Consider the following 19,982-nt stretch of genomic DNA (forward strand, 5'->3'; position numbering starts at 1 on the left):
AACATTTATCTGGTTAAGTTAAATCATTTGTTTCAAAACAGACTAGTTTGTGCTGTTACGCTCCAACCAATATGAAAATGTATTTCAGCATAGTAGGTGGTATTTATGTTGGTACGGTTTATGTTCTTTCATTCCAGTAAGCCTGTTGAAATATGTTGTCATTATTTGATGTCATGATATCTCAGTCATGCTAAATGAGCAACTTCAACAAACAAACATTCAAATAAATAATCAGTTTATTGACTCAACACAAAGGCATTATGGGATTTAACTGACGTAAACAACAAAGTGTATCTTTTTGAATTATTTACAGTGAAGTGTGTAATGTTTTATGCTAAACATTTTTCTCAGTTCCGTACTTACTGCTGTTTTCCCTACCCATAGAAAGCTGTTAATAAATATTTAGCAGTTCTTCTGATGTGATGCTGGAGGTCCAGAATTGTTACACCTTTAACAAAAGGTTGTATTTCTAGCATATTTCTAGTTTCTCTTTAGTTCACAGTTTGAAGGTTTTATGATTGCTTATGTTGAAATTAATTATATTGCATATACTTAAGTCCCGATTACCTTCTTGAGATAATGTTAAGTTAATCACTTAACCAAAGTTTGCTAATCACTGTTAAAAACTTTGCCACAGTTGCCTGAAAGAGCTACCCTACTTTTTACTATTCCACAATCACTGAGCAATGCAAGTGTTAATAAACACAAAACAACAGTCAAAAATATTTGTTTTAGCCTGTTTTGTCTGGATCTAAATTTGGCTCAAACTGAAGCATATAAAAATAAATGTATTGACAACAAGAACCCGTATTTGCATAATGTACATTTTGCATTTTGTTGTTAAATCTAGGAGATATGTACCCCAAGACCAAATACTTTTGTACAATGTAGAGATTGTTTTTTCCCCGGCATGGTTCCAAAATGTTTATTACAAATGCAAATCTAAAAGTACAATTACCACCTTAACTCATACGAGCCATTGTTCTTGTTACGTTTTAGTGGTTTTGTGAAAAAAACAATAGATGACAAAATCTGTTTTACGATTAATTTAGATTTTGAATACAAAAATAAAACTAAAATGGCACAGAGGAAAGGTTTGATGCAAATCCAAGTTTAACTCTCAATGGTAGCAGACAAGCAGCTTCAGTCTGGTTATACGATCTATGGTTTTGACCCTGTGAACGTGTGTGAGCACATGACAACAGCGCCATTAGTCAAATGTCTTTTAAGGTGTACTTAAATGCCACTGTTTTATGTCTGCTGTTGCTGCATAGTGGAAGTATTGGATTTTTTTAAGCGTCCACTTGATTCCCACATTCATCTGATAAGAGGTTTGTGTGCGTCCCTGTTCCATAATGCATCCACAGGTCACATGACTGAAAATACCTCATTTGTCAGGTCACCTTTGTGTCCCGTTAGCTCACAAATCCTGGAGGCCTCACTTTTACCCCAAATGAGATTGAGGAGCATTAGTGTAGTCACGCTGAAAAAGTCAAATAGTGTGATATCACCAATGAGTATAACTTTTTTCTATTCTCAAAAACATGATATTCGCTTGAAATTAGAATCAGGAAAACAAACACAAAAATTGCAATTTACCTGAGTTTTGTGCTTTTGTAGACCTGCTAGACCATTTCCTCCCAACAGTCTCTGGATCTTGAGTGACGTTGCTCGCGGTTTCATCTGAATTTGGATAATACTTATCGAATATTTTCTTTAGCTGGTTAAAGAATTTCCATTCCACCTGCTCCCCTTCATTTCTTTGAGTTATGTAAAAAGCAAAAATGCACATTTGTGTCAACATACAGTTATTGTACAAAGACCCTTATCTATTCACCCATACAACAAACCAATCTTAAAAACTTTCCTTTTCTACATCATATATTTCATTTGCTGTTTAAAATAGCCAAGTTTAGGTTTGTGTGTCTACCTTGGACTGTCAAGGCACTGACGGTAACTGGCCTTCAGTCTTTTGATCCTGGTCCGACACTGTTCGTCGGTCCGGCTGTAGCCCTTCTCAGCCATTGCTTTAGCAATCTGCTGAAAAACAGGTTTGCGTTTGACACAGCATCTTAGCCTCTCCTGGATCTGGTCGTTTCCCCAAATGGATATGAGAGCCCGAGTCTCACTGTCACCCCACGCCAGCTTCGGCCCGTCTCCGAGTAGCGGTTTGGAGAGCGCCGGGGATTCTGGACATGCAAAGGAGGTACAAAAACGAATCTTCAGACCCTTACGAAATACATTTCTGTCATGAAGAACGTTATCTAATGATCCCAGGTGAAGATATGAACCATATACCTGAATCGGAATCAGTCAGGGATTCCAGCTCGTTGATGGCCTGTTCATCGCCTATTCCGTCCTTTAAAATAATCTTTTCCATCTGATCATAAAATTTACACTCCTCCCTGCTGAAAAAAATAAGGAAATACAAAAAGGTCACATATTTTACATACAAAATGCTTTTCAAATATTTTTATAAAAACATTGATTTTATACTAAAATAACCGATACATAGAATTTCTGACCCACCTATCATAGTAAAACTGAGCTTTGAGTCTTTTCACACGCGAATGGCACTGCTCGCCCGTTCTGTTGAAACCCTGTGCCAACATTCTCCTGGAAATATATCTGTATATGTGTCTGTTTTTCAGACAGCTCTTGAGACTGTGCTGCACACGGCCCTCACCCCAGATCTCCAGCAGGGCCTGGGTCTCCCGGTCTGACCAGGGCATCTTCCTGCCCGATTCAACCACTGCCACGGACGACCACTGGGATTCTGAGAAAGAACACATCCCATAATGCACTGCTGCCAAAAAGGTGGTTTCGTGATTTCAAAATATAATTCCATACACACCTGCATCCTGATCTTCTTGATCATCAAATATTTCCACAGAAAAGGCCTCATCAGCCAGAAGCCTCTCCAATTTATCGTAGAACTTATCGTCGTCTTGCTCTTCGCCACATCTGTGTATAAACATTATTAAACCTCATGTAATAAAAATGGCTGCTTTGCAAGATCATAATTGGCATGAAAAGATAGTAAACTCACTGTTTTCTTTCATAGCACACTCGGAAATGCTTTCTCAGGGTCTTGATCTTCCATCTGCATTGCTCTGGTGTTTTGAGGAAGCCATGACTGTTCAGCTTCTCTGCTATGTCAGCAAACACGTGGACGTTGTGGCCGGAGTCTCTCAGGGCTTCCTGCATCTCATCTTCTGCCCAAACCTCTATTAAAGCATCCGTTTCAGAATCTGACCAGGGTTCTGACGCTGCCTGATCCGAACTACTGCAGGGGTCCGACAATTCTGAAAGAAACTCAGCTGTGAAGAATAAAATGAAATGAAATAAAGAAAACTAACGTTTATCATGACAAATGCAAACAGATATGCAAAGAGCAGATAAAAGGCCCATTCAAGAACCATAACTTGAAATTCAAAATGAATTCTGATTGGCTGTTCAACAAAGCAGGTCTAATACACATTTATATCTAAACAGTCTTGAGTTTAGTACCTGATTTAATGCTGCTGTTGTTGGGTTCTTGATCTGACGCTCCTGAAGCGTCTGAGGAAAAATTCTTCCGAAAAATGTCTTCCATCAAATCATAGAACTTTAATTCGACTCGCTCGGCTTCAGATAAACTGCAAAGAAAACACCCATTGAAAACATAGCAGGGCCCATTAACAACTTCAAAACATGACATTTACGTAGTCGTTTTGTCTGCTGTTAAAAATTGTTTGGTGACTGACCCGATGCTGTCCCTGCATTGCCTGTAGCTGATTTTCAGGCGTTTGATTCTGGTTTGGCACTGCTCGGCTGAGCGCGAGTAACCGTAAGCGTTTAACTTCTCCGAGATCTCCGCGTAGATGTGGCCGTTGTGAGGGCAGCGCTGCAGGTTCATCTGGACCTGCTCATCCCCCCATAACTGAAGGAGAATCAAGGTCTCGGCATCAGACCACGCAACCTTCTTTCTGTCATCCATGCAGTTCATTGCTGTTTCTGTGTTAGAGGATGATAAGGGGACATGGTGGGGATAAAAAGCAAGTTTCAGACATAGATTTATCCATGGACAAACCGTGTTTTAGATTCATCTTCTTTTGGGCTAGAAGATATATTCTTTTTGTAATACGAAATAAATAACAGTAAATAAACTACCCTGATACTTGTACTCTTGGTACTCGATGTCAGTTGACTCCTCCTCTTTGATCTCTGCCGAGATCGGCATCTCAGGCAACTGCGTGTGGTTGGACTCTTCATTACCTAAGATTCTTTCCATTTGTTTATAGAATTTAAATTCGACTGACTCTTTGCCTTCAGTGCTGCTTCTTTGGTACAAAGAAGAATTCATGAATAATACTTTCAGTTATTTAACTAAAAAGTTCACATAAATAATCAAATTCTAATTCTAAGTTAAACACAAACAAACAATTGAATACATTTAGATATGGTGGTATATCAATAACGCTAAATATCAAGACCAAACACACATATGATAGCTGGTCACATGGCATGCAAGAAACAATTAGATTCGACAGCTTGCTGCCATATTTCACTTTACAGTGTATGTTGTTGTGGATATGTGACATATCTATCGCTAAATAAACTCAAGGAATAAGTTGTTTTTTCTGACAAACATATATTTTTATTTCTGTAGATCTTTAGGAGTCATCTGAATTACTTTTATGATGGATGTGTGATTTTGGAGCTTTGCCATGTCGGCTTCCATAGAAAATAACATGAAAATGTTTCCATAAATTGTTTGTGTTCAGCTAAAGAAAGATGTCCTTTCAAATTTGACTATAATTCTTTGTGTACATTTAATAATATGTGCTAGATTCCCATGTTTTGCTCTCATATCCTAAAGAAATACAATATAAATGACAAAATGTCTTTATATTTTTCATAAATGATACATTTAAACTTCTAAGATTGAGAAGCACAGCTGTAAAATGAAAATGTGAAATGACTCACAGGTTATTCTCGTAGCATTGTTTGAAACACAGCTTCAGTCGCTTTATTCTGCTCTGACATTGTTCCGCCGTCCGGATGTATCCGTGAGCGGCCATCTTCTTTGAGATCATGGCAAAGATGTGTCCGTTTTGAAGAACCCCTCTCAGTTCTCGCTGGGTTCGGTCCTCTCCCCAGATCTTAATCAGAGTTTGCGTCTCCAGATCGGTCCACAGGACATTCCTCGTTCCTTGAAAGCGAATGAAATATTTGAACAATACAGAATGTGTTTTTGAGGTCTTTAATTCCAAACTGTAAAAGTACCCTCCAATCCGGCGTGACCCTGAATCTCCCAGTCATGTGTGTCCTCGTCCTCCTGCTGTCCAGAGGACTCTTCTGGAATCGTCTCAGTAGGATTGATACTGTCGTCCTGGTCTGTGGATGAGTGTTTGCCGCACATAATTTTCTCCAACTGATTGTAGAACTTCCACTCTGGTTTCTCTCCACCTTTAACACTGCCACACAAATACAAAATTCAGACTGGTTATAGTCTAAGGACAGATAGTCTGATTACAATTTAGTTTTCAGCTTTTTTTCACATGTAAACAGATAAATAAAGCAATTGAGAGCTTCTTATTGAGAGAAGCCAAGGCGCCACAGAATACACATGTAAAACTACCCTAACCACGTTTTCAGCGAATTTATAAAGTAATTTATCTTTCTACAATGAAAATGACAAGGCACGACACTATAAAATCACAAAAGTTTTCTCTGAAGGACATCACTGTCGAGAAAAATATAAATTTACTCTCAAAAAGTATCATTTGCATTACAGTAATGAGTTTTTTTTTGTTGCATTATGCTATTAAGAAAATTGTATTTGGGGGAGAGGTAATGTGCTAAATTGCAATAAATATTGTATACTTTATCAATAACGAATAATATTAGAAAAACATAAATAAATAAATATTAAATAACTATTATCACAATTCAAAATACTTTTGGACCAATGAGAGTTCTCTGTGGGTGAGGCTCCTCAGCGGAATATCAAAAAATAAAGAGATAAGCTTTAATAAAATGTATTTAATTCAAATCAATGTTTGTATGAGTGAACTCACTTTTCGTGGCACTGTCGAAAGGTCATTTTCAAGCGTTTTATCCTGGTGTGACACTGCTCTGCTGTTCTGGCAAACCCTGTGTCGTACATCTTCTTAGAGATCAGGTTAAATATGTGTCTGTTGCGGGCACAATCTTTGAGGCTCCTCTGGACGCTGTCTTTCCCCCATATGTCAATGAGGCCGTGCGTTTCTTCGTCTGACCAGGGGACTTTAGAAGCATCCGATGTCTGGTAGGAAGCCTCTTCTGTGTATAGAAGCAGATAAATAAAACAAAGTAACAATAACTACATGTGTACTGTATACATTTTCTGTTCAATCAAATTGGTTATAATGAACTCACCTGTGTACGCCCCTAAGTGATTAATAAACGTGAAAGCTCCGGACGCTTCGACATTATCGTCTCTTTTTCTTTTACAGGATCTCACTGAGGGTTTTTTGGTGCGTGTCTGATTCATCTCTTCACCGGGAGAGTCTTCGTATATCTTCCTCTTGCCTTTACAATGGGCACGTGTTCCCCTTTCACTCTTAACTGACAAGTTTTGATCATCATCTTCATCAACATCTCTCTCCATCTGTTCATCGGCCTCGGTCTTGATTTTCCACTTTTCAGCTTTCCAGTCAGACGTACTGGGATCAGACAGTGTTTTGGAACTGGGGCAGTCATCTTGACTATCGATTCCTGATTCAGATGGGTCGCCAGATTCTGCGTGATCGCTGGGAATGACGACTCGGACCAGCGGAGGGAGAGACAGAGAGGAAAATATGAAGTTGTCGTGAGCGGATCGAAGTGTTTCTGCAACAGAGAGAGAAAATGAAGACACGAATCATCACATGTTATTGGCTGAGGAGATTTGCAAATGTATTCTAATACACAACAGTTACATCAAGGTATCATTGTATTGCCCACTTCTTGACAAATGTGATACTAACAACAGCTACAGATGAGAGCACACATATTGTTTATCTTGATGAACCTGTCCTTTTGTAAATTCAGGTTTCAGTGATGAAAACTTTTCCTTTGTAATGCAGAATTTTATAGGGCACCTTTACAAACACAAATGCAACTCACTGCTCACAGTTAAATGCGTTATATATTCACACATTGTTAATGCAAACTAATAATACTACAAATGTTACCATTTTCCAAAATATGTCCATTAGCTCTCTGGCGTTCCAGAAGGTTTTTCATTTGCTTCGGGATCGAAATTGACTGAATGCATTCCTCCAGAAGAGAGGGATGGGCCCTGAACCAAGACACCATCTGAGGAATTAAATGACATTGAAATATTAATACAGCTTTACCGTCAGTGACAATATCCAACTGAACACTATTAGTCATCACTTTTGTATTTTGAACCACTGAACACAGAAAAATCGACCTGTGATAGATCTGGCACTGACATCATGCGATCAAGCTGTATAAGAAAGTCTTTCATAAGTCTGTGTAGTGCTTTGTCAAACTTGGGACCGTATTCCACTGGAAAAATGTTCTAAGGGCACAGGATTAGAAAAAAGTTAAAGTTGCAGTTAAAAACATTAAGTGAGCAGTATATTGTGAGCATGTGTAAGTATGTGTGTAACCTGGAAAAAGTGCTCTCTTTCTACAGGGTTGCTGATAAGGGTCTGGGCGAGGTCCACGAAACTGGCCTCAGATTCCTCCATGTCTTCATCAACAACCTGTAGAATAGAAACCCTGCGTGAAGAACATGTCCATGCAGTCTTCAACCCCACCTCCACACTTCTCATACCTCAATGAGCGCGTTGTTTACACGAGGAGCCCGAATTCGGTCCAGGTGAGACTGAAGATCTTCGGGGTCGAGCTGATGCTCGCTACGACACAACTCCAAAAGCAACTATAAAAAAATAAGCATCATTTTTTAACATAAAGTCTATAAATATGATCTGGTCTTGCACCATGACTGTACTTGCCCTTGCTCTTAATCCAAGTATCAGTTGGACTCTTTGACGGAAATTCAGGAGCTCTGGCACAGTCTCCGTCACCATAGTTACAAACTCCTCCAGCATCCCATAATGCTTCACCTGTCTCTGTTCTGTCACCTGCCACATGGCCGCAGAGAGTAGCCGTAGAGGTGGGACTGTAAACCTCATCAATGACAAGGGGTCTGAAAAATGACAACATTAGGGCATGTAATGAAAAGCAGTTTCATTTAAGTTTCTTTGCATTGAAACCTAATAGTCTGGATACAATACAAACTGTATTACAATATTGTATTATTGTTTTTTTTTGCTTTTATTTTTAGAGACAAAGCTTACAGAGCTTCATAAAATATCGAATGCACTATAATTTATAAAAAGTATGACACTGTTGCCTGTCATTTCCTCGCACGTCCATGAAAACCAGATCAGACTGAGTGAGTTCACACGTTGCTGTCGACTTGTTTTCGGTCAATTTATCGTGTTGTTTTCGTGTTGGATTTTACAACAAAAAAAAGAAAAACAATAGAAAAATGCACATACACACCTTCGGTTTTCTTCGTCCACGGCGCTTCCATATTTATTAACTTCAACCAAGTTAAAAGATTCTTGAAATTAATATTTTCTCCAGGAATGAAGCAAAATTCAGTGTAATGGGCTATAATTCAGGCCAGTGAATGATTTCGCTGTGTTTTCCACCTGACCATGTCGTTCATTTAACAACACTGGACTAAACGACACGGATTCCGGTCTAATCCGCTTTGGTCTGGTCTACAGTGTAAGTTCTCCCTCTGGTGGCGCAAAACCACATAAATCTGGTTTTGCGAGGGCACTACACAAACCAAACCCACAAACCATTATTTCATATTTTTCATATTTTTCTGTTTTCTTATGTTTTACTTTTATTTTAGATGAATGCAGACTGGACCGGGACAGGAGGTTCATGGGCATTATGGAAGATTTATGCCCAGGTTTAGATGTTTGGTAATATCGGAGGACTTTTATTATGAAAGAATCAGCGGCGTTCCTGTTTAGAACGTGAAATATTACTGACGTCATAGTCTAACTATGCCTGCAATCATGTAGAATTATTATAAATTGCTTTGAATGTTGATAATGACAAATTGGTAAAATGCTCATTAACATTGTTTGGAAAAATAAGACTCATTTCCTTCATTTGACCCTTATGAATCCTTTGGAAAAAAGGAGGTTTAAACTTTCTTGATTTTACCACTCTAAACAACACTTTCAAAATAAATTGGATAAAGAACTATTTTAACAAGCCCTCTTCTATTTGGAATCTGATTCCTGATGTTATATTTTCCAAGCTATAGGTGGAATGTGCAATTATAATACATTGAAAATCCCTATCAAATTGTCCCTTTTTCATAGGCGAATGTTATTAGCCTGGTCCCTAATCTATGAACACAATTTCACCCCTCATTCATATTTAATTTGGAATAATAAGGACATACTGTATAACCATAAATCTTTTTTATAGCTGGTTTAAAAACGGTATCATTTTTGTATCTCAACTTTTTAATCACAATGGTTCAATATGAAATTTTTCTGAATTCTTAGCCAAGCACGGAATTCCTGTAACCCCCTAAGGAGTTTGCAATTGTGGCTGATGCAATTCCAAAAGGAGTTCTTATGCTTTTTAAAGGTTTTTCTTTTACATCATTATCTTGTCACTCTTTGGACCTATGTTAAACATTTGTAGGTAAACTGTGCTTTTCTTCTAATAAATCAAAAAATAAGAGAATCAGAAGTTTATTTCAGCAAGACTTGGTTTCTTTGCATTTCTTACTGGAATGGAATTGTAAATTATATCTCCTGGAAAAAAGTTTGGACTTTGTCACACAAATACTTAATAACAAAGTGAAAGAGTTTACTTTCAAATTGATTCATAGGTTTTATCCAGACATGCGTTCTCTCAAAAGATTAAAAGATCATATTGATACAAACTACTCTTTTTGTTTTGAGAAAGTGGAAACGTCAGTACATTTGTTTTGGAATTGCACTTATACAATGACATTTTGGTGCGACGTTCTTGATTTATCAAATGCCATGTGAACCCCAATTTTGTGAAAAAGATGAAAATTATTTTATTAACCTTTTTTTTACCTAACTATCAAATGCACATTTTCAAAAAGCAAACCATTGTTTTAGAAATTCAAAATTGAAATGAAAATGTACTTTGAATCTATTAAATACTCTACAAATTCTAAAGCAATAAGGACAATGGATTTTTTTAAGGACTTGGCACTCCAATTGGACTGAAAGACCCTGGCTTGTATTTGTTGTTTTATGATTTGTAAATTGATGACAATGATTTATTATGTTCTAAGGAATGTATAAAAAAGTAGAATTATTAATATTCTAATTTCCAAGCCTGCCATTGGATGAATGTCATGTTACAAAAATGTTAACGCTCATGAGATTTTTCATTATTTTGTAATGAAATTTACGTGTTAGTTTGTGTACTGTTCTTGTGGATTAATAAAATATTAAGTTAAACATAATTAATATAATAATTTTATTAATATATATATTAATTTATTTTTCATTCCGGAATTGGATATCAGTAGTTTGTATGCGACACAATGTGTCACTTTTATAAATACTATATTGTTGCTTTTGTGCAACCCATCTATAAACATATTTTCATATGTCAATGCATATTCTATGTTTTACAACAGATGTGTAAACAAATAAAAAAATAAGAGTGATATATTAGATTTTTATAAACTACACTTTATTTCAAAACATGAACAAAAAAACATCTTCAAAAGTCATTTAACATTTAAACTTTTAAAACTGATTTTCATCTTGTTTGAATTTGACCAGATGTAACAAGTAACACATCAACTGGTTTTGCCACCTGAAGAGGAAGCAATGTAAAAGCCAAAGGTTAAAATAGCACCAAAAGCAAAACCCTACAAGCTTTGTCACTTATATCTCACAAGACAGTGTTTTTTGAAAACACAGTTTATCATAGTAGTTTTGACAGTGTTTATCATGTAGATCTAAAATACAACTTCGAGATATACAGCTTATGGTCAACATTTTCTGTGAGATTTAGTGTCACAATTATCATCTTAAATTTAGAGCAATAATAACAGATGGAATAAAAAAAAACTGTATTTGGTTTCAGAAATGAAATGCTAATCTAGGGCTAACAGGGCTAGACCCTTATGCACTAAAGAAAACTGATGAGACTGAATGGCTGTGCCCGCTGATTAGACAGGGGCTTACCAGATTTATTCGGCCAACAGCAGGGTGATTGGGCAGTGGTCACTTCCCATGGCAGTGTTACGAATCTTGCTGTCACACAGGCCTGGCAGCAAGGCAGATGACAGCAAAAAGTAGTCCAAACGCCAGCCCACATTCTTGGCCCGTGAGTTCATCATGTATGTCCAGAAGGTGTAGGCATAAGCCTGTTCTGGATACAGCTCCCGGAAACTGTCGGTAAAACCGGCCTCCAGCAGCTGGGTGAAGCCCTCACGTTCCTCCGGGGTGAAGCCGGCATTCTTGCGGTTACCCTTGGGGTTTTTAAGATCGATCTCTTGGTGAGCCACATTGAGATCACCGCACAGCACCAGGGGCTTGCGCTTATCCAAGTCGCACAGATAGGCCTGAAAATCTACATCCCAGGTCTTGCGGTAGTCGAGCCTCACTAGACCACGGCTGGCATTGGGAACGTATGCAGTGACCAGGAAAAAGGATGGAAACTCGGCAGTGATTACCCGGCCTTCTTTATCATGTTCCTCCTTACCTATATTAAAGCAAAACAGATCAAGTTTTGCAACAATAGAAATCTAGAACCCCATACACACAAATCAAACTGAACGTACCAATACCGTAGGTGACATTGAGGGGCTCAGTCTTGCATAGCATCGCCACTCCACTGTAACCCTCTTTGTCCTCTGATCCAGCCCAGTACTTGTGTGGATACTCGGGCATGTCAGTGATATCAGCTGGAAGGGATTTCTCAGCACACTTCGTTTCTTGCAGGCACAGCACATCTGGATCCTCCATACGTACCCACTGCATGAAGAAATTAGCAAACGTTATAAGATTTTGCAGGATTTTGCTAAATGCAATGCCAATGTTGCATGTGCCATCTAATATCTTACATCAAGTCCCTTCTTTTTCACCCATGCACGCAGCCCATCCACATTCCAGGAGGTAATCTTCATGCTGGCAGAACGCCCATCCTTACTGGTTGTCTTATCTGGGGGATCTTCATACAGAATTGGGGCTTCGGGTTCTTTCCCCTTTTTTTCTTTCTTTGCAGGTGCTGCAAGAGACAAATTAAAAGTAACGTTATGTGTTTACATCTGATGTACTCTGTGAAGATACAGATTTTTCTTATACAGATATTCAAACCATGTACCAGTTCCATTGTCAGTCTCCCCTTCCACAGATTCCTCGTTCTTCTTGGCTCTTTTAGGCATGTTTGCAGTTGCTCTGAGACCACACACACGTCGCAGACTGACAGCACACGCAAGTACACCTACAAGAAAGGACATGCGCAATGGAATGTGTAGCTGTGCAACACGACGAGCGCTACAACCGTATCACAATAAAGGCCATAATGACTTATTTAGGTCACACAGGTGATTAAATCACTTACATGCAAAGCGTGAACTGCATAAACCAAAATGCATGTTTGGGGCATGCTGAAATAACGAATTAATACAAATGAGCTCGTTCACTATACAGCCTGCAAACTTCCTGCGGCCTGAATGAATGAGACAGTAAGCAAAAGCGTGCACGCGCACCTTTAACAATAGATTTGCTTACATCAATAACGTTGAAATGGTTCCATTTTATATGTGAATCTATGTGATCTAAATATACTTGATGCAAAAAATCTCTTACCGAGCACGTTGTTCTTGGTTTAGAAAACAATCAAAATTCAATCTGTACAGAACTGCGAGGTTCGAACAGCTAGAGAGCTCTGCTGTGTGCATGCATGAGGCGCGTGGTTCCTCCAAAGAGGACTGTCCATGTTATCGCCCGACTAAAATACATGTTCATAGTATTTTATATAAATGCTGTATGGTTATCTTTGGTATTTCTTGGAATAATTCATATGTTTTTGTCTTTAAAATATGCACTCGTATATTTTTGTATATTTTATTACCAGTAATTTATCATCAATTTTCTCCGGGCATTTTGTAAGTTAACTGTTGTTATGGTCCTGCGAGCAAAAGTGTTCAAGAGTGGTAAGTGCGATAAGGAATGAACAATGCAACGCAAATATTACCAGTATATGCATAATCATTATTAATATAAACAACTACTGTTAAGGATTTAAGGATTTAATAGCAGGAGGGGTCGCGCTGTTTTATTCAGCAGCGTGTTACAGAACACATCAGTTCACTTCATGTAATACAACCAGACAAAAATGGTCTCACATAGAATAAATTCTGATACATTTCATTACTCAATGTTTTCTGTTCTTTCAGCTGGACATCATGACTGTAGTGATTGGATTTGAGGGGAGTGCTAATAAGATTGGTGTGGGTATAATCAGAGATGGGGAAGTCCTGTCAAACCCCAGGCGCACTTACATCACACCACCTGGCCAAGGTGAGCTGATCAGATCTGACACTGATCACTTACAGTCAATTTATTTTTGTAACCATTATCTGTATTTTGTTGAATGACTCACTCATGATTATTGTAGGGTTCTTGCCTGGTGAGACAGCAAAACACCATCGTAGTGTTATTCTTACTGTTGTTCGGGAGGCACTAGATGAAGCAGGGCTCAAACCTGCAGATATTGACTGTGTGGCTTACACCAAAGGTAAACATGTTCAAGTAGATATACTGTGTGTGTGTGTGTGTGTGTGTTTGTTTCATTTCATCTCAGTGCATTGCATGTTTTTTCACACTTATCAAATCTTCCTGTTGGACAGGGCCTGGAATGGGGGCCCCTCTGGTGACGGTGGCGATTGTGGCCAGGACAGTCGCCCAATTGTGGGGCAAACCTCTCCTGGGGGTGAACCACTGTATAGGGCACATAGAAATGGGCCGATTAATCACCGGTGCCCAAAACCCCACTGTGCTGTATGTGAGTGGAGGGAACACACAGGTGAATCTTATAAAATCTTGTTGTAACTTTCTTTCTCACATTTAAAGCAACAGACATCTGATTCACTTTACAGCATCATGAGTCATGAAATTACTTTGGCTTTCTGTGCAATATGACATTCATCTGTGTTCTTGAATAGAAATTAATATTTATGTTTATGTTTTAACAGGTTATTGCATATTCTGAACGGCGTTACAGAATATTTGGAGAAACAATAGATATAGCTGTGGGAAACTGTCTGGACCGGTTTGCTAGAGTCATCAAGGTAATAAGAAACCCAAAGTACATTAGTACATTAGTTTGGTCACATTCTTATATAATGCATAACAATACATAAATCTGAATATATACTTCAGATTAAGTTTTTTTTTACCTGTTTATAGATATCAAATGATCCAAGTCCTGGTTACAACATTGAACAGATGGCAAAGAAGTACGTTCATAATCCAAATACAGCACTAAAATATACCACACGGTTGGACACTTGCTTTTGTAGCATTGCAGTTAATTTTGCTTCATTATCTTAAAATTACGAAATCAACTGTTTGCTTGGTTTAAAAGCACTTGTTAATGTATTCTTTAGAGGCACCCAGTACATAGAGCTGCCTTATACAGTGAAGGGCATGGATGTGTCATTTTCTGGAATTTTGTCCTATATAGAGGTGAGATGAAAGTTTGCTCTTTACTTTTAATAAGGTTTGGTGGTATTGTACTGTATCTTTTGCATTCAAATGCAGGAAGCAGCTCGCAAAATGTTGAGAGTGGGTCAGTGTACTCCTGAGGATCTGTGTTTCTCCCTACAAGTAAGCTGATGATGTATGCTCACCATATTTCTACTAAGCACATTATTGCAAAGATAATAAAAAACAACTGTGATTTACAGGAGACTCTGTTCGCTATGCTGGTGGAGATAACAGAAAGAGCCATGGCTCACTGCAGCTCTCAGGAGGTTCTCATTGTTGGCGGAGTTGGCTGTAGGTGAATTGCACACTGTTGATATTTGCTCTTAAGCTGTCACATTAGACTCATCGAGATTTATTTGTAGGTAATCTGCGTCTGCAGGAGATGATGGGGGTTATGTGTAAAGAAAGAGGGGCTCGACTATTTGCCACAGATGAGAGGTGAGACAGATTCACTGCTTGTATGACATCTCATGCTGACTCCACCAGCTATTGCTGGGTCAAATTAAAACACATTTACCATACATTACTTCTAGATTCATATCATGATATTGCACAATCTGCAGGTTTTGTATAGATAATGGCGCAATGATTGCACAGGCCGGATGGGAAATGTTCCGCTCGGGTCACGTCACAGAGCTGCCAGATTCCTGGATTACACAAAGGTAAACAAATCCACAAGAACACACGTTTGCCTAAAGTAATACAAATTCATCCTCGTCTACAAAGTAGTCACTCATCAAGTTTTTTTTTTTTTGCAGGTACAGAACCGATGAAGTGGAAATAACATGGCGAAACTGATGTGCAGCAGTTCTTGTGGATTTGAATATAACTTGATAAAGTACAAGTAATATGGAAACAAGACCGTTCATTGCAACTAGGTTGTACGACTTTTTCAGAATGTTTAATTAAAGGTTTCAGGTAAATTAATGCAGAAATTTGTTTGTCAAGAACTTTTGTACAGTAAAAAAAAGCATTTTTTGAGAGTATCTAATAAAAGCATTTTGTCTACTACATTTATACCTGAGATTGTCCCTTTGTCCATGCAGCTATAGCACAATACAGGTATTTGACCACAATTAACATTTATTTCTAATATATTGCTGGATTACATAAAAACCAAGAGGTCGTCAATTGTTTTATAAAGTTTATTCATTTTAACTATGCAACACTGTTCGATTAAATCTCTGAACATCTTCCAGTGTAAATTATTTGTATGTTTCTAAAAAAAAGTTAGGTCATACACAGCAACGGATTCCTATTAGGACTTATGACCGACATTCAATCTGGGTGAAATATATATTAAAAACAGCAATAAGACCAATAGACATTTGAAGGTGCTACCATCACGTGCCAGCTGCACCTCTGTAAACTTCATGAGAACAACAATTTGCGTGGGAAGAGGAGATTAAGAAAGGGAAGACTGATGAGAAAACATTCTGGATTTGGTTCTAAAAATGAGCTCAGTCTTTAAGAGAAACGGATGACGCGTTCCACTACAGGTCAAAAAGTGCTTGATTTAACCCCTCGCATACAAGTAGGAACAGGGAGAAATAAAAGAGGACTTTAACTGTAAAACTGCAGTTCATTGAAATAAAATTGCAGCTTGGTAACAATTTTTCTTAAAAGAGACAATTCTCCACCAATAAAATGACAGAGGTGTGCAGAGGGACTCTGCGCCTGAGGCAGACTGTTGTAAGGCAACCGAGAAGTCCAAGACATCCATCATCAAAGCAGGAAAAGTCCAAAGTGTCTCGGTTTTAATGTTGTGGGGAAGATAACCTGAGTGCAGTGTGTGTTATGTGTGTCTGGGTACGAGTGTGTTTTCTTAAAATGTGTTAGTGTGTGCTAGGCTGGTGATTCCAGGGTCTCCTTGTACCAAACAACTTTTACAGGGTCTGAAAACAGAAAAATAAATCTTAGTTGTGGTCTAACATGCTGTCAATATTCAGTTCTACTACTCGAAGATAAATTCAGTGAAATATAGAAACATACCTTGTTTTTGTCTCCGTAATATTGCGTTCCATTCTGCAGAGAAAAAATAACCACAATGAGGTTATCCAGCATAGAGCACATAATCGAATATCACACGGACAAAACAAACAACAAATTACACAATGCCTTGAATAACCATAACAACTGTATCATTTTACCTCGCGTGTGATACTCCAATGCTTCCTCCAGGTGGCGACAGCTAAGCAGAAGCTCCTCTGAACTCTCTGAGCCCCTTGGGACCTGACTGGGTAGAGTATCTGAAGACTGGGCTGGTTTTACAATAACCTCTCCTGCAACCGGGTGCACAACTGGACTCTTGGGTGGTTCGGCTTGTGGCTCATCGGCCGCCGGACCGTCGCTGATAAAGCTGAGTCCCCACTGGTTCTGCAGTAAAACCCCGATACCCAGGGGTTCCTCTGCTGCCCCGAGAGAGCCTCCCCCTGCCTTTACTTTAGAAGCGTAGCTTACAGCCGGCTGCAGCTTGGCTGGGCTGTCTTTCACCGGAAAAGCAGGTGGGGGTTTGAGCAAAGACAAGCTGTTTTCAACCCATCTTTCCTTTTGCATCTGGTTCTGACCAGTTTTGAAGAGTCTCTCTTCTGAACGAGGCCCCTGTCTCGGACCGTCTCTCCGAAAGCTTCTTCCTTTATTCGGGGCGCGCCGCTCTCTGTCCCAGGTGGAGGCAAATGTCTGGGTGTGACCCATCCCGTTGAGAGAACCTTCCGGACTGCTCGGCGAGGCCTGGCGAGACAGTTTATCCATCCTAGAGGAACAGCCTCCTCCTCCCCCACCGCAGCTGCCAGAGCCAGGGGAGAGACGCCTGTTTCGGATGTGTGGTTCTGGTTTAGGTGACACTAGGACAGCCGGATCACACAAGGGATCAGACTCGCACACTGCATTGCTTGACTCCCAAGTACCTAATAACAAAAAATCACTTTAAGTAATCAACTATCATGTCACTGTTGGGAAACATCTGATAAGTAAAAAGCGTAATGTTTTCCTAATGTTTCTTAAAATTAATTTAAATAACATACAGGACACTGAACTCTCAGAATACTGTATGTGATTCAAACTCTCTTAATATACAGCAACCTTTTTCCAGAGATCGCAGCTATGGGGTTTACTGCACAACAAAATAGAAATAGTCATAAAAACTGTGATCCGATAAAATGCCTCAAGCAAAGCAACGTGTCTCGAGTCAAACAGTCATGGCTGATAACTGGAAATTTCTAGTCGGTCTCGGCGCTTCACTCACTCACATCTGCAGGCTCACAGAGGCCCAAACTTACACGGACTTTACAGACCTCCTTTTAAGCAGCATTTTTTATTTCTTAATATCAGGTAGTGATTCCCAAGACACCTTTCACGTTCTGGAATCGCGTAACGTTAACATTAGTATACGAAACACCGCCCAACGCAGACTAATAAAGACTCGCAGGCATTATGCAAGAATCGTAAGTAACTTAATCGATTAAAACGGAGCAAGCGTGTTTCCTAATCCACTCCAATTTATCGACAGATTTACAAACGTAAGAGAATAACAACGACAAAATTTTGATTCAAACGTACGTAAATGACGCTAGCTAACGCTAACACCAGGCCGCTTGTGTTTGGATGATTAGCGCCCATAACAACCGCCTTTAAACGGCTCAGGAAACTAAACACAAACGCTGAAAATAAACGTAACATACCCGAACTTTACGACCATTTGAAATATATCATTGTACTATTTGGACTTTGCCACCCCACAGAAAGACACAAAGATATTTACAAGCAAAAGTTTCGTAAGACTCGATCCTGTTTGAACCCGATGCGGCACACACCTTAAAATACTTCCATTAAATGACAAAACCGATACGCGAACGTAAAGTGCACGAAATAAACGTTTAAAAATCCGCTTACCTGTTTTGATATGCATTTCACTGTGAAAATACTGGGTTTTATGCGCAGTTTGGACTTAGTGTGTATACGTTTGTGTGTCGAGCCTCGGCGTGTTGCTTAATACGACCATACGGAAGTGACAGTCGCCAGGGGGAAACGGCGCTGCAACAACTTCCGGCGCGAAGAAGAGCGGGAAAGACACGTGATCGAATTTAAAATGATTATGTAATACTTTATGATTGCCAACAAGCCCAGGTTGATTTGCTCATGTTGCAAATAATCCAGTACTTTTAATAAAAACTGTAATCATCTGTAAAATGGGAATTGTATTGTTTGCAGGATTTTACTTATAACTTATGTGAAAAAATCTCAAGTATTGAATCTTGAATAAATAAGACTACAAGGCTGTACAAAATAAAAAAAAATAAAAAAACATATCACAATATCTTAAAAGGCAGAAAAATAGATGTTTTGATTTGAAAGCATGCAGACACAGGAATCTCTCCAAGTGTCTTCGTTGCTGTTGCTTGTTGATGTCATAGTTCTGATGAAGCTCCTTATCTGCGTTTTTCTGTTTGTTAGGTTGTATTTCGACATTTACTTGAGGTGGAAACTCAGATTTGCTGATTGTTTGTGGTAGTTTGGTCTGTTTAAACTTTAACTGTTCCTCTACTATCTCCCATCCTAAACATAACAACGAAAAAATTGTAACAGTGATAACAATTGATGAAAAGTACAATTTGCGGCATATGGTCTGAGCACTGACAGACTTCAACCTCTGCAGGCAATGCTGGCAGCAGTCATACGTCTATTTCCCAAAGACAACCTCTGGATATGACCCTGAGCACGTGCACTCAACTTCTTTACATTGTAGCAAAGTGTCATTTCTTCAGTGTTGTCACATGAAAAGATATAATAAAATATTTACAAAAATGTGAGGGGTGTACTCACTTCTGTGAGATACTGTATATATAAAACTGTGCAATAATAACACATTGCAAAATAATTAACAGAAGATTAGATAACAGAAACAAACATGCAAAACAAGAAAGAATGGTTTGGCATGAAAGTTGCGCATTGAATGCTATCTTGTTGAATTCTATCATGTCTTTCCACCTTTAGATATGGCATTAAAAAAAAGGTGTTGGTCACAGTTAATCACAAACTAAAGATAACCTTAAAGCTCTGTTTACTGTACTCCAGGCAGTGCTTGTGTCAGTGAGGAACTGGCATTCATTCACTTTAGGGTTTGGTTTATTGCAAACTTTAGACTCATGAAACAGGTCGCATAACACATTCCTAAACACACCTAACAATACATCTACC

The 19,982-nt window shown here is 38.7% G+C and overlaps 4 protein-coding genes across 8 annotated transcripts; 1 reads left to right on the forward strand and 3 right to left on the reverse strand.

Annotated features, from left to right (window-relative positions):
• Positions 1 to 1,372: 1,372 nt before the first annotated feature.
• On the reverse strand, positions 1,373 to 8,750 carry zgc:113263 (uncharacterized protein LOC503753 homolog). 4 transcript variants are annotated; one of them, XM_057324419.1, is made up of 20 exons: positions 8,545 to 8,750; positions 7,992 to 8,185; positions 7,811 to 7,915; positions 7,644 to 7,739; positions 7,442 to 7,552; positions 7,200 to 7,323; positions 6,403 to 6,855; positions 6,063 to 6,306; positions 5,269 to 5,459; positions 4,969 to 5,194; positions 4,153 to 4,319; positions 3,747 to 3,996; positions 3,511 to 3,638; positions 3,050 to 3,320; positions 2,855 to 2,964; positions 2,530 to 2,776; positions 2,299 to 2,408; positions 1,931 to 2,189; positions 1,600 to 1,760; positions 1,373 to 1,483 (listed from the first exon to the last, which is right to left on the reverse strand). In XM_057324419.1, exons 1-20 carry the CDS (start codon positions 8,573 to 8,575, stop codon positions 1,479 to 1,481), a joined length of 3,483 nt encoding a protein of 1,160 aa, XP_057180402.1. In that variant the 5' UTR covers positions 8,576 to 8,750; the 3' UTR covers positions 1,373 to 1,478. The 4 variants fall into 4 exon arrangements, with proteins under 4 accessions (XP_057180402.1, XP_057180405.1, XP_057180403.1 ...); XM_057324422.1 differs by having other exon boundaries at positions 3,050 to 3,305; positions 4,153 to 4,322; XM_057324420.1 differs by having other exon boundaries at positions 2,299 to 2,405; positions 4,153 to 4,322.
• A 1,983-nt stretch (positions 8,751 to 10,733) lies between these two features.
• Positions 10,734 to 12,998, reverse strand: apex1 (APEX nuclease (multifunctional DNA repair enzyme) 1). The gene is made up of 5 exons (XM_057324342.1): positions 12,885 to 12,998; positions 12,397 to 12,516; positions 12,137 to 12,300; positions 11,855 to 12,047; positions 10,734 to 11,775 (listed from the first exon to the last, which is right to left on the reverse strand). The coding sequence occupies exons 2-5, from the start codon at positions 12,455 to 12,457 to the stop codon at positions 11,261 to 11,263; spliced, it is 933 nt and encodes a 310-aa protein (XP_057180325.1). The 5' UTR covers positions 12,458 to 12,516; positions 12,885 to 12,998; the 3' UTR covers positions 10,734 to 11,260.
• A 163-nt stretch (positions 12,999 to 13,161) lies between these two features.
• On the forward strand, positions 13,162 to 16,485 carry osgep (O-sialoglycoprotein endopeptidase). Of its 2 annotated transcripts, none has more exons than XM_057324133.1 (12): positions 13,162 to 13,231; positions 13,475 to 13,598; positions 13,696 to 13,815; positions 13,928 to 14,103; positions 14,273 to 14,368; positions 14,487 to 14,536; positions 14,687 to 14,765; positions 14,841 to 14,906; positions 14,987 to 15,077; positions 15,149 to 15,224; positions 15,350 to 15,448; positions 15,545 to 16,485. In XM_057324133.1, exons 2-12 carry the CDS (start codon positions 13,484 to 13,486, stop codon positions 15,582 to 15,584), a joined length of 1,008 nt encoding a protein of 335 aa, XP_057180116.1. In that variant the 5' UTR covers positions 13,162 to 13,231; positions 13,475 to 13,483; the 3' UTR covers positions 15,585 to 16,485. The 2 variants fall into 2 exon arrangements, with proteins under 2 accessions (XP_057180116.1, XP_057180117.1); XM_057324134.1 differs by lacking the exon at positions 13,162 to 13,231 and adding an exon at positions 13,258 to 13,394.
• Positions 16,486 to 16,614: 129 nt separating this feature from the next.
• Positions 16,615 to 18,810, reverse strand: si:ch211-214j24.10 (uncharacterized protein LOC558894 homolog). The gene is made up of 4 exons (XM_057324136.1): positions 18,678 to 18,810; positions 16,937 to 17,692; positions 16,779 to 16,811; positions 16,615 to 16,681 (listed from the first exon to the last, which is right to left on the reverse strand). The coding sequence occupies exons 1-4, from the start codon at positions 18,691 to 18,693 to the stop codon at positions 16,632 to 16,634; spliced, it is 855 nt and encodes a 284-aa protein (XP_057180119.1). The 5' UTR covers positions 18,694 to 18,810; the 3' UTR covers positions 16,615 to 16,631.
• Between the last annotated feature and the right edge of the window lie 1,172 nt (positions 18,811 to 19,982).

The sequence above is a fragment of the Triplophysa rosa genome, linkage group LG24, assembly GCF_024868665.1.
Source record: "Triplophysa rosa linkage group LG24, Trosa_1v2, whole genome shotgun sequence".
Classification (NCBI taxonomy): Eukaryota; Metazoa; Chordata; class Actinopteri; order Cypriniformes; family Nemacheilidae; genus Triplophysa; species Triplophysa rosa.

Excerpts from the sequence above, each read along its gene's own strand:
- zgc:113263 (XM_057324418.1), bottom strand. The coding sequence starts at position 8,575 with ATGGAAGCGCCGTGGACGAAGAAAACCGAAG. Across the intron at positions 6,856-7,199 it reads TGGACATATTTTGGAAAATG|AAACACTTCGATCCGCTCAC; the intron begins GTAACATTTGTA and ends TCTCTGTTGCAG. Across the intron at positions 2,409-2,529 it reads GCTCAGTTTTACTATGATAG|CAGGGAGGAGTGTAAATTTT; the intron begins GTGGGTCAGAAA and ends TATTTTTTTCAG.
- apex1 (XM_057324342.1), bottom strand. The coding sequence starts at position 12,457 with ATGCCTAAAAGAGCCAAGAAGAACGAGGAATCTGTGGAAGGGGAGACT. Across the intron at positions 12,301-12,396 it reads GGAGACTGACAATGGAACTG|CACCTGCAAAGAAAGAAAAA; the intron begins GTACATGGTTTG and ends TGTCTCTTGCAG. Across the intron at positions 11,776-11,854 it reads CAATGTCACCTACGGTATTG|GTAAGGAGGAACATGATAAA; the intron begins GTACGTTCAGTT and ends GCTTTAATATAG.
- osgep (XM_057324133.1), top strand. The coding sequence starts at position 13,484 with ATGACTGTAGTGATTGGATTTGAGGGGAGTGCTAATAAGATTGGTGTG. Across the intron at positions 13,816-13,927 it reads CTGTGTGGCTTACACCAAAG|GGCCTGGAATGGGGGCCCCT; the intron begins GTAAACATGTTC and ends CCTGTTGGACAG. Across the intron at positions 14,104-14,272 it reads TGAGTGGAGGGAACACACAG|GTTATTGCATATTCTGAACG; the intron begins GTGAATCTTATA and ends ATGTTTTAACAG.
- si:ch211-214j24.10 (XM_057324136.1), bottom strand. Across the intron at positions 16,812-16,936 it reads ATTGGAGTATCACACGCGAG|AATGGAACGCAATATTACGG; the intron begins GTAAAATGATAC and ends TTTTCTCTGCAG. Across the intron at positions 16,682-16,778 it reads ATTACGGAGACAAAAACAAG|ACCCTGTAAAAGTTGTTTGG; the intron begins GTATGTTTCTAT and ends TTCTGTTTTCAG.